Source organism: Nelusetta ayraudi, unplaced genomic scaffold (genome assembly GCF_046127955.1).
Source record: "Nelusetta ayraudi isolate G7.1 ecotype Tasmania unplaced genomic scaffold, CSIRO-AGI_Nayr_v1 ptg000007l, whole genome shotgun sequence".
Taxonomy (NCBI): domain Eukaryota; kingdom Metazoa; phylum Chordata; class Actinopteri; order Tetraodontiformes; family Monacanthidae; genus Nelusetta; species Nelusetta ayraudi.
In genome coordinates, this window is record NW_027466057.1 from 1406778 (window position 1) to 1424269 (window position 17492).

The window sequence follows — 17492 nt, forward strand, 5'->3', positions numbered from 1 at the left end:
TGAATAAAGTGTTGGCAAAACAGCCAAACATGCTCCTTATTTTCTTCCTTCCATGCAGCCTTTTTTAAATGTTTGAACCCAGATCAAACAGCTTCTTGGATCCTCTCAGCGCTCTGGTGCTTTGTGGCTATAATTCATCAGTATTACCGCCGATGTTGTAAGCGTGATGTAAGACTACGAGATAAATATCGTGGAATGGAGCCGTGCCAGTGAGCGGGGACACCTGTTGCCATTATAAAACCCTCCAGCTGCAGTCAATATGATACCAAAGCTCCAATATTCTTCCGATGGAGAGTCGTGCAATGAGTCCAAACGAAAGGAATGCCCCGTCCACTATTAATACAACATCAGGTCATTACTGTTATTAGTCCCAGTCATTCAGTCTTGAAAAGTGAAAACATGAAACATACCGCAAGTAAAAGGCCACAGGTTTTTGCTCGAGCCAGGAGCAATTTGTGCGTGATAAGGTCGCCATCAAAGATACACGGCACAAATCCCAGTGACACGTGTGCATAAGAAGCAGGAGAATGTAAAGCAACACTACAAAACACAAATCTTTGTTTTGGCTTTGGGGCCAACAGGTCAGCGGGTCATGCGGCAAGAGACTTTGAAGTGTGTTGGGGCGACCGAGGAGACGATGAATCATCAGTCAGATTATTTCTTTGGCTTAACGGAGCCCAGATTCACAACAATGTTGGATTGAGCGGCCGCTGAGTCAAAGGTATGTAGCCATTTGGATGGACCGACTTTGGAAACTTTTTCCCAACCAATACACACTCTAATGTTTTATTATTATTATTATTATTATTATTATTATTATTATTATTATTATTATTATTATTATTATTATTATTATTATATGTAGGAAAATCAACTGACTTTATAACACAGGAGAACTGCTTGCAGGCGCCTATTGTAAAAGTCATGTGAAAAAAAAAAGAAAAAAAAAGCTTGTGTTGCAGTTAGGATGGACAAAGAATAAAATTTTGGTTGGGAATAAATCTTTTCATTTACAGGAAAACGAATGGAAGGAAGGAGAATATGACTACACCCTGGAAAACCTCCATCCTCATGGGCGGCCCTGTTTGAGTTTATTGATTTGCTCATGCGTGTGCATATTTTAATATTACAGCCCCATATGTCCAACGGGATGCATTCAAATTCAGATAATTTGGGGGTCCAGCCCTTTAAAAAAAAAAAGAAGAAAAGAAAAACTGTCTGCGTGCACCTGCTAACTGTTATTTGTGTCATTCCTAATAGTGCATCAAATGGTGGGAATTGTCATCTGTTCAGCACAAGAAGGACACAAATAAATTCCTTTAGATGGTCCTTATTCTCCCTGTGGAGCCAATAAACAGGGAAGCGCTGAGGCGGTGGAAGAGTAGAAATTGTGTGACGTTAATATATATGTATATAACAAACAAGAGTGCGAGAATGGGCCTATCTGAAGCCCCATTAACGCTCTTAATGGCCTGTATAATAGACTAATACTAAATACATTAAGAAGTGCCAAAGCTACAACAACATTACAAAAGAGACGTCATTTGGGATAATCTGATTCTCATAAAAAGTCTTTATTATTTCATAATAAGACCATAAGCATGGGGTAAATATGCAGCAAGTCAAGAGATATTTAATGGCGATTAAATTACATTGTGTGTGAAATTCTGTGTTTGTGTTGCGTGTGTTTGTGAGCTTTTTATAATTGTTATTTATCATTCTGGCTACCCTTTAAATCACAAATGTAGGTTAATTCCTTAATTTCTGCTTCCAGTGAGGGGAAAAAAAACACTTAAAAAAAAAAAAAAAAAGTCTGGAAGCCAAGTTTGTGCCTCTTCACAGCTTCTGGTGTTTATGTAGGTGTTACCACGCAACAAACAGGCCAGTTTATCGGCTTAATCCCGTCATTTGAATGCAAATTTTCTCTCGGACTCACAAATCACGCATAATAGAATCGAAAAAAAAAACACGGTGGCGCGCGCACAGACACACCGGGCGTAGTATATTTAGAGTAGGCAGATGAGGTGTGTGTGTGTGTGGGGGGGGGGGGGGGGGGCTGAGGGGGTTGGAGGGAGGGGGGTTATCCAAGGTGTTTGAGACAGATGGGGGAGGAGGGAGGAGGAGGCGGAGGGAGGAGGAGGACGACGACGAGGAGGAGGAGGAGGCAGGGAGGGCAAATTGGGCGGACACATAAAAAGTGCACGGGTCCCGGGATGCTGGATCATTTTGGGAAAAGTCGGCTCGTGTGGAGGACGGGATCGATAGGAGGGGGCGTAAAAAAATAAATAATAAAAAAAAACAACCTACAACTGGGCCGAACGCCGGGGCCCCCCTCAGCCCACATCTGGTCTCAGCACCCGAAGGCGTTGCTTTAAAGGATTAATGAACCAAAAAGGCGCCGCGCGTCCCCTCTGAGGCTACTTGCGGCGATTTTCGGCTTTGCGCCCCGGACTTGCCTGGCAGCCTCTCGCATTCACTCGGGTTTGAGGATACCTGAACCCTGGACTGATGGTAAGAGCTCATCCGCCGGCACATTCACGCATTAGTCAGATCCCGCAAACTTTTTTTTTTTTTTTTTATCTTTTATTTATTTTATCTTCCCTTTAATTTCGATTTAAATTCAGAGAAACGACCTGTGGATTTAGAGAGGACGGATCCGGTTTGACAGCGACTTCGTTCCTTGTTTCTGGGACTTCAGTGCGCGTCTCCTTGGTGTTCGACTCGGTGGTGTGTGTGTGTGTGTGTGTGTGTGTGTGTGTGTGTGTGTGTGTGTGTGTGTGTGTGTGTGTGTGTGTGTGTGTCGGGGGTGGTGGTGGTGGTGGTGTGGGGGGGGGGGGGGGCACACGACATACATGGTTACGAGGATGGATCTTAAAGTCAATCAAAGAAAGTGTAAAGTTAGGAGAGGCACGTCACCGCTGGTGGAGCTCGCGGCAGGTTTAAAGCTCTTTGTGTCGGGAGTGTCGAGTCTGTGGCAAACAAACACACTCGCGAACACGCTCAAAAAAAAAAAAAAAAAAAGAATGCGGAGCAGCATTTTAAACCAGTCCGATATCTACCTCCAACTGAAGAGACACTTCTGGATGGTGCGTTTTAGGCGCAACGTTTAGCACGAGTTAACACCTGCGTCGCCTCTTTACGCGTTAAGTAAGGAGATGGAGAGATGGTGGCACCGCTTTAAGAAATAAAGGCAGAAAAAAAAAACTCCATCAAGCCGGTGGCTGATTGAAAAATCAATCGATTCGTCCAGCCACGAGCAACGAATGCATTGGCGATTGGCGAATCGGAATTCTATTTAATTTATCTATTGTTTTCCTCCCGGGTGAAGTTGTGATAAAAGCGTGTTTTTTTAAAAAAAAAAAAAAAAAAAAAAGGACACGTGGATCTGTTGCAGTGGCAAACGGCGCCGTAAATTCAAACAATAACTGCGTTTTGTATCAAATGGGCGCAAAGTGGACCGGTGTCGTTTAACACTGTTAAAACTGTTTGCGGCCTGCAGGCGCATGGCGTCACACACACACACACACACACACACACACACACACACACACACACACACACACACACACACACACACACACACACACACACACACTTCTGCCATCAACGCAAATTTACAAACTTGAAAAAGAGACCTCAACAGTGTTAAGACCACAGATTGGTTTTCTTTAGTTTGGCTCAAAAAAAGTTTTGGACCAGATGCGAACATTCCTATTAACACTACCAAAAGACAACAAAAAAAAAAAAAAGGAAAGAAAATTTTTAGACTTTGATTTTCTAACTACAACAAAGCTCACCAAAAGAAGAAAGGTGAAATGCAAAATCTTCAGCTGAGCGGGCTTTTGCAAATTATAGCCAAAGCAAAAACAATTACAACCATCTGCTCGGAGAAACCTCACTGGCTGCGAGTGACTGCAAAGGGCCAACGAAAATCTTGGACTTGCACTTTAAGAAAAGCCGCAAAAGAATTTTTGCCGCAAAAACAAAAAGTCAAAGGCTTTTTTTTATCCTCTTGGATTTGCAGCAGTCGCTCTTTGCCGGGCGAGGGGGATGGCCGCTTTATGTCACTCATATCAAACAGTGTGCGCGTCACACCGGTCAATCGGTGTGATAACCTGTTGCTCCGGGGGAAACATCCGAGGAGCCATGTGCACAGTCTGATCGCATTATCTGTGGTCGGAGAGGAGAAGAGAGGAGAGGCAAAGCCAAGGGCAGGCTGTCCACTGCTCCGGGCCTAATTGCACCCTGGTGTTCGTTTTCTTTTTGTTTTTTTGTTGTTGTTTTGTTGTTGTTTTGTTTTTAGACAGAAGTGTCCCCTCAACTCCAGCCAGTTAAGCCAAAAATAAAATAAAAAAGTCATTACATTGAATATAGATACGTGAATAAAATAACAGCATGACACAGTGAGCACGGCGAGCGAGAGTTCCTCCCCTCGCCTGCCCTTTTGCAGCTTCTTTCATCATCATTACCACCATCATCATCATCATCATCATCGTCGCAGTCCTCATCGGCCCACTTTGAGTGTCTGTCTGCTGGTAGCCCGCAGCTTTGTCGCCGACTGGTTACAGTTACACTGCGTTCTGTATGGTCACTGTTTCTGAGCACTATGAATCCCTGTAATCATGGGAGAGGCCCTCGCTGTACAATGAACGTTTGTTGCAGGGAGGAGATGTGCACGGGCGCGCACGCACCGACACACTCGCACGCTCGCAGACGTGCACATGCACACACAGTATGCCCCCCCACACCCCCCACCCCGCCGACAAAACCCCGTGGGTAATAGAGCTGATCATGTTCTGAACTTTTCTCCACCCCCCCCCCCCTCCTTTTTTTGCGCGGCAGTTCTCACGAAACATGCGAGTGCCTTCGCTGCGTGCACGTGCGCTCGGGCACATCACCCTCTTTTTATTCCAGCACGCGCGCACACACACACGCGCACACTGGACTCCAGTGTCATGACCGAGAAAAAAAAAGCGGGGAGGGTCAGTCGGAGGTCAAAGTCTAATGCTGTTAGGAGGAAAAAGATCCTGGATTGCGTGTACAGTGAAGCCAAAGCAGGGGCTGAGATAATCGCACAGATACCCACTCAGAAAGACGCACGCAGGCATGCACGCACGCACACACACACACACACACACAGGCAGCTGTTAATGTGCATCTTCTCTGTGAAGTAATGCTTGGGTGTTCTGCACTGGGAGCCAAGCGATGACCGAAGACTTTGCGCCGCAGCGGCGGTGGCTGCAAACACAAACGTCTGCTCCCTGGGTTTATTTTTTTATTTTATTTTAATCGCTATTGTTTTGCTCGAAATTCAGTAATTTTATTAGCGCCAGTCGACAGTATTCAAAATGACGTGCACAAGAAGTGAGTCGTTAAAGCCCTGTTACTTAGCTCGTAAACGCCACTAGGAGAGGAGAAACAACAGCGCGGGCTGCTGGAACATTTTGTTTTTGTTTTTTTTGTTGTTGTTTGTTTTTATTACGCCTGGGAAAATTGTGCGAAAAACTTCCACTTCCTAATTAGGGTCTTTGTATTTGTGTGGCGGTTATATAACAATACATGAAACGAGACGTAACAGACTCAAAGCTGCGGCGATGGTACAACCTGGCCGCTGCTGACAGTGATGTCAAAGAGCACAAGGCCTGTCATCAGCGTCACTACAACCTGTGTGATCCCTCAAGTGGCCGAGCGTTACCAAGAGATGAGCGTCCTTTGAGAGGGATGGATTTGGTTGGATAAAGGTTGCTGGGCTGGAGACAGTTAGCGAGCAGGCAGCAGGCGGCACCTCTTGTTTTGGATGTCCATCAAAACGAGCTGTTGTCAGTTTCCACATTTTGTGCGAACGAAAAAAACACTTTACAAGCCTGTTTTGTTTTGATCCTCTGTGACTCTCCGGAGTGGATGCATCCACATAATGCGGTTTGTTTTTTGGTCTTAGGTATGTGTCGGACTCCAACGGGGTCCTGTTGTCTGTGCCGCGGCACATACCTCCTTACATTCCAGTTACCAGTAAATAGCTAGCTTAGCCGGCGAGCCAAAATGATGATAAGCCTTAAAGAGACACCGTGTCTCTCGCTCCTCCCGGCATGGCTGCCAGTGGCTTGACGTTGTTTTTTTTTCATGTCTTTCAGGAACGGGGTCACTCCAACGTTCTCCTGCAGCCGCCCAACGCCACCTAACATTTTCTGGAAAAGCGTGTCCATCGGCTGCTCCCAACAAACATGGACTGTTTTCCCATGCTTTATTTTCTGTCGGTAAGTGAGTCGCAGGGGCGCTCGCCGTCTTGCCTCTCTTTCCTGCTCCTCCCTGGCCACCAAAATGGGCAATCTATTTGGAATTCGCTCTCTGCTTCAACTCAGGAGGACTTTTCCCTCCACTTTGTGTGGCACATTGTTCTCGGTCCGCCCCGTGGTTTGTCAGACAAGACTGCGAGGGGAGCACGGCTCCTTATCGAGTTGAGAATTTGCTCTGACCCCAGGGCTCTTGCTTTTATTTGTCTAATCGTAATGGAGGGAGGAGACTGAGGGGGAGGGGAGGGAGGGAGTGAAGAGGAGTGACCCTCGGATTCCATTCAAAAAAAAAAAAGTTGTGTTCTTGAACCAGCTGTTTACCTTTAAAGGATGTCACTATCTGATCGAGAGCTGCTTTGCTGTAAACAAGGCAAACTGGGCTGCACAGCCAATCAGGAGCTGTCCTCCACAGTCAGACAAAAAAAAAGGGGAAGACACTTTCTGAAAAAAAGAAATCAGATTATAATGCCGGTTCGGAGAAAACCCAGATGCCTTCACTTCATCTCCCTTTTCCACATCTTTCATCTGACACTTCACCACTTTCTGCTCCTTCCAGAGACATCATGATTCCTGGTAATCGAATGCTGATGGTCATTTTAATATGCCAAGTCCTGCTGGGAGAGAGCAACCATGCTAGTCTGATACCCGAGGAAGGGAAAAAGAAAGTACCAGGACTGCAGGGTCGTTCGGCCGCTCAGAGCCATGAACTGCTGCGGGACTTTGAGGCCACGCTGCTGCACATGTTTGGCCTCAAGAAGCGGCCGCGGCCGAGCCGCTCGGCCACCGTGCCGCGCTACTTACTGGACCTCTACCGGCTACAGTCAGGCGAGGCTGAGGAGGCTGGAGCGCCCGACATTGCCTTCGAGTACCCGGAGAGATCAGCCAGCCGGGCCAACACAGTGAGGGGCTTCCATCATGAAGGTAAGCTGGAAATGTTTCCGATGACGGTGCGAGGAGATTAGACAGGGAGTCGCGGATGGTGTCAGCGCTTTGCGCTGGTCATGGGTCTTTGTGGCCAAGCATTACCGTAACTTTGTTAGCGGTGGAATTCCTCGGCAGTGGGCGAGGACTGCCGAGTGTCCGGGACGTCCCCTCAAAAACATAATTGTTAGGCGGTTCCACCCATCTCAGCACTACCATGGAGCCAACAGATGTAGTCATCCCCACACTGTCAAGAGAGGGGCAAATCATTTGGCTGTTACAGGCTCCCGGGAGAGATTTGTTTGACAAAAAGTCAGCTGGAGGAAAAATGTACCCTCGTAGTAGTGACTTACGTCCCCGTCCCACCCAACACGGGCCTAAAAAAAAAAAAAAAACAGCTCAGCCATGGCCCATGGAAACCAAGGTTGTGCTCCTGCCCTCGTCTGCAGTTTATATGGCGAGCTTTTCTAGAAGGACCTTCCTCAACGTGCAATTATCTTTAATGCTACTCTGCTGGCTTTCTAAATAAAGCCACGGCTGCCAGCGCGGTGCGGGTGCAGGGAGCAGACTGCTCTCAGAAGGAGGGATGGAAAAAACAGCCTCACGAGCGGGTTTCTGATAGAAAAGAATGGAACGTTAGATGGATTTCTGTTTATTGTGACTCGGGGCCCTGCTTCAGGCTTAGCAAGCGGCCGCAAGGATTTCAATTAGGCGGTGAGAAATTCGGGGGGGGAGAGAGAGATTTGTCCAAACTGAAAATTGAGGTTGGAATGCCGAGGCTGAAACGTGCTACAGAGACGGATCCCTGGCAGGGACTTGAGTTGACTTAGCGAGGAGGAAGCTGGGGGCGAAGAACAAGTCATTAAGAAAGATGAGTCAACCTTACTAGGGCTCGACAGACACCCTTGTGGTGCTCGCTATCCTCGCAGTGCCTCAGCTGGTTGGAAAGAACAGGCGTCGATTCTTCAGGAAGGATCTTGTCTGCGTGACGCAAGGCGTGTTTGTAGTTTCTCCAGCCCTCCACGGACATTAGGCCTCCTACTTCGCTAAACTATGTTAATAACATGTTCTGGCAACCTTTGGAGAGTTTGTCCGCCATTGTGCGGCAGCGCAATCCAGCTGACTGATCCGTCCAGAGCGCTGCCAGTCATTTCAATCCGCAACAGATGGCAAGTCAGGAAGAAGTTTTTCCAGTTTAGATGAAAAGGTCAAACAACTCACGTCAAACCCGGGGGAAGAAAGATGCGTTTTTTATTGGCCGCGTGGAGCTCCGTGTCACTATGTATCCTGAACGATTTCATGAATTAAAACCACAGAGCTAGACGGGCAGGTACGCGTGCGCATATTTCAAAGTGTTGGTGGAGGATTTCCTGCGAGGACTCCCCCCTCCCCCCTGTGTGTTTCTTAAGATAAATGGCATTCTACTGTATTGTCTGACCCTTTAATGATTATTCACGTTGAAAATGATGAATGTCTTAAGTGAAGACAAACTGCGGCGCTAATCAGAAACACAGCAGGTCTTAATAATGAAAACCACCTGTGTAAGATTAGGGCCTGGGTGTGAAATAACAGGGGTGGATTGGGCAGGAAAATAGTAGACACAACATTCCTTTCCCCAACAATGGTGATCTTGCCAGAAATCTGCAGACTGAGCGTGGAAGAGGGAGCCTCCACTGTGTTTATACTGTAGCTGTGGTACGTTAATCACCACCCTCCTTGTAATTCATGTTTCAGCAAACGCTCGGAGAAAGGCTCGGAGCGAGCGCCGAGATAATCCTCACAGATAGATAAGGACGCTCGAAAAGTGTGTATTTTCTTATTCTCGGTTGCCTCGGAAAGTATGCGTTTGTGTGAATGAAGCCACGTCGGGGTGAGGAAGTGCAGCGGCGATCCCACCGTCTGCGGAAGCGCTCTAACGTCTCGCACTTGCTCTCGTTTGCAGAGCACATGGAGGTGGTGCACGACGGCGAGGCCGCGCCCCTCCGCTTCCTCTTCAACCTGAGCAGCATCCCGGAGGACGAGCTGCTCTCCTCGGCCGAGCTGCGGCTCTACCGCCACCAGATCGACGAGGCCGCCTCCGCCGCCGACGCCCTCCCAGCCGAGCAGGGTCTTCATCGGATAAACGTGTACGAGGTGCTGAAGCCCCCGCGGCCCGGGCAGCTAATCACGCAGCTCTTAGACACGCGACTGGTGCGCCACAACGCCTCACGCTGGGAAAGCTTCGACGTGAGCCCCGCCGTGCTGCGCTGGACTCGCCAAGGCCTCCCCAACCACGGGCTGGCCGTGGAGGTGCTGCACCTCAACCAGACGCCGCGCCACCAGGGCCGACACGTGCGGGTCAGCCGATCGCTGCACCGGAAGCCCGGCGAGGACTGGGAGCAGCTGCGCCCCCTCTTGGTCACCTTTGGCCACGACGGTAAGGGCCACCCGCTGACGCGGCGGACCAAGCGCAGCCCCAAGCAGCGGGGGCGCAAGCGCAACCGCAACTGCCGGCGCCACGCGCTGTACGTGGACTTTAGCGACGTGGGCTGGAACGACTGGATAGTGGCGCCCCCTGGCTACCAGGCCTTTTATTGCCACGGGGAGTGCCCATTTCCTCTGGCGGACCACCTGAACTCCACCAACCACGCCATTGTGCAGACACTGGTGAACTCTGTGAACAGCAACATTCCCAAGGCCTGCTGCGTGCCCACCGAGCTCAGCGCCATCTCCATGCTCTACCTTGACGAGCACGACAAGGTGGTCCTGAAAAACTACCAGGAAATGGTGGTGGAGGGCTGCGGCTGTCGCTAACACACAGGAAAAACAAAGACTCGGACTCGGACCAGCAACGAACAAACAGACACGGACATTAAGAACAAATCAGAAGGTCTTTACTCCCCCCTCCCCCTTAAAAAAAATGTTCACTCGGACCCTTATTTATAACGTTTATGTTGAGGTGTATGTTTGTCACACTTTTTATTGTTTTCCTCGGCAATATGATCATATATTTTGACAAAATATATATATTTATATCTTACATATTAAAATAAATTGAGTCCTTATTTTAAACATAAAAAAAGCTGTACAACTTTCCATAATGTACATTAGATTGTATAAGTTTTTTTGTTTTTTTTTATTGAGAAAATAGTAAAAAATTGAAAAAGTAAAGTTTATTTACTGGTAATATTTATTGCTTTCGTATGATAAACGTTTTCATTTGAGAAAAAAAGGCAAAAAAAAAAACAACAAATAAAAATCTGTGTTGCTTCCTGAACACCTTCAAGCGGAGCACAGGACAAAAGGTTGTGCATTTGCGTACATGACAGTGCTGCATGAATTTGTCACGAAAAACCTCCGTCAGTCGCCTATTTTTCCTATAATAACCACTGTTTTCCTGACGCCTTGTACAAAAACCACAAATACCACCAGTGCATTTTGTAAATTAAAGATGACCAATTATTTATAAGTGTTTCAACATGAATTTGCATTTAAATTTCTAAGACCGATGCTTGCCTAGTTCGCTTTAAAAATCTTTAAATTGATTTTTTTTTTTTAGGTCAAAGAAAAGAAGGGGTGTGACGGGGAAAAAGTCTCTCCTCTTTGCGGTAAATAAAAAAAAAAAGTGTTTGGCTCATTATATGGCATCTCCGTAGCTTTGAAGGCTTCACACTTCATCACCCCACGCTTCTAAATTTTCTCAATGTCCAGTGACAGAGGCTGTTACAGGGATGGTATGCCATTTCAAAGGTGCCGGGCCCTTTGGATTAGGAACCTCATTGTTCTCAGATTTCACTTTTATGTCAATTAGGCTAACATGTTGGTGGTTGGACACTCACTAATCCAATTGCAGCCGGGGTGGGTTTTTTTGTGGGAGAGGGAGCCCATTGTTCTCCGCGTCCCCACATTAGGGCCGTGATTGTGGCCGATGCGTCTTGCCCCGGCAGAAGGCGGCTGAGTCCTCTGAAGAATCAAAGGTTAGACGCTCTGTCTCCTGCCTTTGTCTCCGCCGGCTCATGCCGGCACAGCATAGACGCCTGTCTCCAACCTGTGCCCCGTCACACAATGGGCTTCTATATCACTTATTTACGAGCTGACGGCTGGCCCAAATTATATGATAATGTTTGGAGAGAGCGACTCCTTTGAACTGCCGGGGCATGTTGGCCGTGCTTTGTCTGCCGGTGCCCTGTACATCATCGTGTCTGGTGAAAAGGGCACAGTAGATAATTAGAAAGTGGGATAATCAGCGGCGTTTAAAGGTCCATTCTGTGATATTTAAAGGGCTGTAATGGCTTGAAAAGGGATTTAAAAAACTACATGGAGGATTTTAGTCAGTTAAAAGTCATGTTTTTATGTGAACATAATTGCGTATTTCCATACAGAAGACACTACAAAACATTCCATTACTCGACCTTTAAAGGTAAATTAAAAGTAAAACCTGTCTGTTTTTGTTTTGTTTTTAATTTAGAGTAAATGCACTTTAACAGCTCAAAGGTTCCAGCTTTAGGTCTTTTTTTTTTTTTTTGAAGTGACCCTCCAGGTTTTTGCACCAGAGAACACAGGAGGACCCCCAGGCTCTCTAATTAGGCCCGGGCCTTTTCTCTTTGATGCCTCCTGCCTATCAGCGTTGGCGGACGAGGCAGACGGCACAAGGAGGCGGAGGAGAATTTCATTTTTTGAAGTGGCCGGAAGGCAGTTGATGACGAGGCAGGCCGAAAGTACGCGGAAAAAAAACTTTTTTTTTTTTTTTTTTTAGCAGTTAGACAAAGCAGCATTTTCAGCCCTCCCCGAAGTCAGAGATAACATCTGCCAGTTATGATAATTGCCTTTGCCTGTTTATCATCCCACTAACCCAGAGAGAGGATGCATGTTTGTTAAGGAGCAACTAAAAAAAAAAAAAGAAAGGAAAAAGGCCCAGAGCAGGACATTTACGCAGACACTCATCCTGACGTGAGCAGCCCCGGCGAACCTCAACATGCCACCAGCCACGTGACTCTTTGGAACTTCAGGAAAGGGAGAGAGATAAACGTGAGTGTGTCAGCGAGTGAGTGTGTAAATGCTGGGGGTGGGGGAGGGAAGGAGTCAATTACAGAATGAGTCCTTAGGAACAGATTGAGGCCTTTTGTCATTCCGATGTGACGTGCCGCTCACAGTCGCATGTAAGAAGCCGTTCTCACGCAGTTACAGGTGAGTCATTATGTTGCGGCTCTATTGACACTGCTCGACTAATTGACCGGGGGCTGGGGTGGTCTTCAAAAAGCTTTTTATTTGGACGCTCCGCCGTAAAAGCTGAGTGTTTATAGACAGTAAACCTGCGCCGCCGGAACAAAGGAAGATGATCCTCGCTCGCATCACCGCACCTCCATCGCCGGAGTCCTCCCCTCTCCATTATTTTTCCTTCTCGGCAACCAGATGTTTGAGATCTGTGTGTGTATGTGTCCATAAATCAGCCGTGCGGGTGAATCATTTGACACAAAACACATTAGAAACATATTTAACCGTTAAAGAGGTAGTTTAGTCAGTTTTTGGCAGGGCACAACTGTAAATTTTGCCTTCAGAGTCGAAGCCCTGGGTTGTTAGCTTAGCCCTGATCCAAACATTTTTTTGGGAGACATGAAAGACAAATAAGACAGCAGGGGGATGGAGATGAGGGCTTATTACTAACTGTGCTGCAGCGTCAGATGTTTTATGTGTTTTGGGCGCTCCTGCATATTTTTTGTATGATGTATCGCCAAAAAGCAGCTGGGAAGGCTTTCTGGCCAGCGCGCCAGGTCCCCTCGTGTAAATAAAATGGAGTATTTTAATACCTTGACACGCTCACATTGTCGCCGCAAAATGTCCAAGGCTTGCCATTCTTGACGTTTTCACTGTACAATAGGCCGAGGTCATTGACATTTTCAGTCATTTGTCCATTGTTTAAAGAAATTATAAAATCGTCAAAATAATACAAATTTTTACTCGTTTTTAAATTAAAGGCCAATTGTTTGAGATTTAGTGACCTCCAATGGCGAGAAAGAATACTGCTATAAATGTAAGTGTTAATTCCTTTTTTTTTTTTTCTTTTTTTAACAATGCAGGACTTTTCAGGGTGTGTAAGTCTATTAAACCACCGTGGATGAAACACACTTTGGTGGTTTGGCTGACCGTTAAAGGCGACCAGTCACCAACCACAACCGCTTTTTCAATTGAAATTATTCGTCCACGAAAAATCTCGTTCACAGCAGCCGTCTACGGCTTGTGACACCCCTAGAGTGTAAAACACACAGCCAATGCAAAGTGTGTTACAGCATGAGCTTCAGTCAGCGTCCTAAGAAGTTTGCAAGCGCCCCCGAACTCCAACAATCCCACACGTCACGGAAGGAAGTTTGGCGCATTGAGGAAGGAAAGTTCAGTACACAGTCGTTCAGCGACATCAGAACGGTGCGCTCACCCACCGAGGCTGACCGGCCACGTCACTCTGGTGTGCGGTGAACCCGCAGAGGCCGCGGCGATGATAACTCATGTCAGTGGAGCCGCAGGTCACGGCCTCTCGTTTCACCCTCCGCGCTCACGTGCACGTATGGGCACGCGCACGCCTTCTTTGTCGCAGCGTGTGGTCTTTTTCTTTCCTCTTTTTTTTCAAGGGTATATCATTTTTACACTCGCGCGCGCGCTGCTCTGAAACCTTAGAGCCTCCCCGCTGTCCATCTGCAAGGGGTCGTCTGTCCTCTCTCTCTCCCGTCCGTGACACATCTCCACTCGTCCCGGCGTGGCAGCTGGGGAGACGCTGCGAGGTGAGTGGAAGAGGATGAGCTTGTCGGGGTCACGGGCACAGCGAGCAGCCGGTGAGTCACCGCGACTCAGACACGCACGAGACGGAATTGAAGGCTATGATTTGACGGGTGCGGCCACCTTGACGTCAAATGGAACTTAATGAGGTGCCCGGATCTATAATGACTTTTGGCGTGGCAGTAAAACATTATTGCTGTTTTATCTCTCCATTCACCGCATGACTGATGCACTACAAGCAAAATGGGAATTTCAGAAAATAGGTTTTTTTTGCAATTCTGTGTCTCTGTGTGTAAAAGTGCCCCATAAGGTGAGGACTCCTCACCAAAGGGTGAACAGGGATTATGCAAAAAATGTAATTTTGAAATTTTCTGTTTTTGCAAGAATGAGCACTATTCCAAAAAAAAAAAAAAAGAAATCACAAATAAAACTAAAGTTAGCAAAAAGTCACACAGGCCACCCTCACCGAGCTTCCTGCAGCTGTTTTCTCCCCTGGTTGTCCGTCATTGGCAACAGGCAACCCAGGGAAAACAATGACGGCCCCTTAAACGAAGCCTAATGACGATCATTAGTCTGAGTGACTGGATAGAGTATCAGATATTTCAATTCTTGACTACCGTTCCTGAACAAAGCGTACGGGTAGGGGACCGTCATCGTGTGTGTGTGTGCGTGTGTGTGCGTGTCCTACGCGCCGTCCCTTGACGCTGCCCTCTCCCACCGTAAGCCTCTCCGACCTGGGGAAGCCAGTGGAAATTTCCACTCGCTCCTGCGAAACAAGCTTGCAGTCCTTTCAAAAAAAAAAAAAAAAAAAAAATCTGGTGTCAAGTGCCGGTGTGTCGCTGCGCTGCGCCGACGGAATGCTTCTTTTGTGGCCGAGCCTCTGGTGTAATTTCGGGCCGGGGCAGGGTGTCCCCGCAGTAGGCCTTTCTTCCTCGGGCCCTGTGCAGTTTCATTAGATACGGCTAATGAAAAGATGGCTGCTGGACAGGCCGGCCCCCCGACGCTCCTCTGGCCTGTATTTAGAGCCCCCGCCTCACATCTCACCCACTGAACAGGTGTGCCGGTTGACCCGACCACCCCTGACCAGCCAGCTCGCCGAAAAAACACTTTTCATCAGAGTCTTCTCGCTCTTGTGTTCTTTCTCTCAAAGGGAGATGGTGATTGAGGACTGTTTAGTTTCAGTCCTGTTTTTTTTCAGACAGTTCCTGAAGAAACCCCCCTCCCACACAACAAAACAGGGCTGGTTATAGCTTTTAAATCACACTCGACTTTGTGGGCCAATTTAATAAAGGCCTTTTGACTCTGTCTCTCCTCGATTCTCCCCCTGCGTTGTGTTTTTTCCAACATGATTTTTTTGCGCTTCGCCACCAGGGCACCAGCTCTGTTTTTCCAAGAAGCTCCCCTCTTCTGTTTCAGTTTTTCTCCTCATACTTTTGAAATTAGAAATCTCTCTGCTGAGGCACATGAAACGGGTTTCCAATCGCATCACTTGAATGGTTGGAATATCTTTGAGCGTCCGCCCAGGCTGGATGGCCAACCGCATCGGGTTATTGGAGTAAGTGCGGGTAACAGGGCGCGGTAACAAAAGATATTTGATGATAGAGGCTCTCAGAAGCTTTTTTTTTTCTACTTCTTCCAATAGAGACAAGTTGAAGCCATGCAGGCGATCTCGTTTTTTTTCCTTCTCCTCCAGTGAAATCGAGCGTCACATGCTCGCCGTCTCTTTATTTACACATATGGCAGGTAATTAAAGACGCGGAGCCGAGCGGCCGTCGCCCGTCCGCCGAGCTCTGAAGCCTCTGGCAAACTGAGATGTTGCAAACGGCCTCCTGTAATTAGACAAAGCTGTTTATGCGCAGCCTCCCCACGTCGCTCCTCCACTCGCGTCTCGATGACACGCTAATTTCGCCTTTCAAGCGCGATAATAGTTGATGTACGGCCGCGGTGTCATCCGATGACGGCCTCATTGTCTTTCCTCCGGCTGCAGAAACCAGCTTCGGCCCACCGGGGCTGCCGGCTCCCCTCTCTGTTTCAGACGTCGACGAACGTTCCGAGCGAAGCTGTCGTAGCCTCGACGACGACCCCGCTGTTTATTTGCCAACAGAGTCGCCCTGTGTTCAAACGCCGGGCCTTTGTGCGGCTGGCTGAGATGGCAGGTGAATTGTGCCTCCGGCCGGCGAGCTACAGTTTGAAAGCAACAAACGTGAAACCGGAGCTGTAACACAAGCCCCGGGGCAATTAGGCCCCACAATGCCGACTTTTTCTCTCGCTCTTTAGAGGAAGAAAAAGAAGAAGAAGAAGGAAAAAAAAACAGCGTTTGTCCCTTTTGTGTTGCCAAACGCCGTTTGGAAGCAAACAAAATGAGGGAGCCGCGGCTGCTCGGGGGAAGCCGCGTTGAGGTTTTTTTTGGGGGGGGCCTCCACCTGCCTTCAGGTCTTGATATCGATGGTGAATACAAATGGCGGGGTGTGGGGGATGGGCAGGAATGTGAGCGGTGTCCGTCGCCCTCACCGTTCTGTCCGTTTCGCTCACCAGTGGCGGAAAACAAGCGGGAAAAGTCCTCCGGGGAGAGAGCAGCCACGCAGCCTCATCCCTCCCGTGCCCCTCCCTCACCCCCTCCTCCTCTCCCCTCTTCCTCACCTCCTCGTCAACCCCCCGTCTGAATGGAGTGTGTCTGCCGGATCTGCCCAGGATGAAATGTCATATCTCAGACTGATCCTTATCTCTTAATCGCTTCCTTTGTCTCCCATGATTCCCCAGACCCTCCCTGACTTCCCTGCTCGGACGCGGCTCTTTGATGTGTCAGCCACAGTTAGGGGACGCGGCGGGGGAGGGGCAGGGGGAGGGCGGGATATTTGTGGCGTGCGTGCACGTGCGCGTGCATGCAACTTTTTTAAAGTGGTGGTCTGGTTGTGCTCTGTGCTAACAAGAGCTCCAGAGGTTATCAGGATTCAGACCCGGCGGAATAGCTCGCCGTCCGTGACACCCGCCGTCCCGTCCCCCCTCCCCCCGCGTGCGCTGCTCGCATTCAAATGAGTCCACACGGGGTACGAGAAAAAAAAGTAAAGGGGGAAAAAAAAAAATCCTTAACTGATGACACATCGACACCGCAAACCTTCTCTTAGGCAACGAAAGCAGATGTTGGCGCGACTCGCAGACAGTAAAAAAACGTGAAGCAAATGCCGGAAATATCAAAGGCAGAGGTTTAAGTAGGACGAGGAAAAAACACAAAACACAAACAAAAAGCAAATAACAAAAACAACAAAATTCGAGAACCCCGTGGATATTACAGGCTTATTATCCAAATCTGGGAAAGTTGGGAGGTTTCTAACCACAGGTTAACGATATCCTGTCGGAGTGGCCATGAAAGATATTCGACTCCATCCAATTACTGCAACCATCCAAACCAAAAGCTGCACTTATCATACCTGAGAGGCTTTAACATGTTAGTGTTGCCCGTGTGAGCGCTGAGTTGCTCTGTCTCGCAGTCTTGTGTACACATAATTTTAAAAAACATGTAATATGCCTCTCTTT

At 48.1% G+C, this 17492-nt stretch overlaps 1 protein-coding gene across 1 annotated transcript; it reads left to right on the forward strand.

Annotated features, from left to right (window-relative positions):
- Window positions 1–2236: 2236 nt before the first annotated feature.
- Window positions 2237–10830, forward strand: bmp4 (bone morphogenetic protein 4). The gene is made up of 4 exons (XM_076017704.1): window positions 2237–2511; window positions 6132–6254; window positions 6847–7211; window positions 9154–10830. Exons 3-4 carry the CDS (start codon window positions 6854–6856, stop codon window positions 10002–10004), a joined length of 1209 nt encoding a protein of 402 aa, XP_075873819.1. The 5' UTR covers window positions 2237–2511; window positions 6132–6254; window positions 6847–6853; the 3' UTR covers window positions 10005–10830.
- The last annotated feature ends 6662 nt before the right edge of the window (window positions 10831–17492 follow it).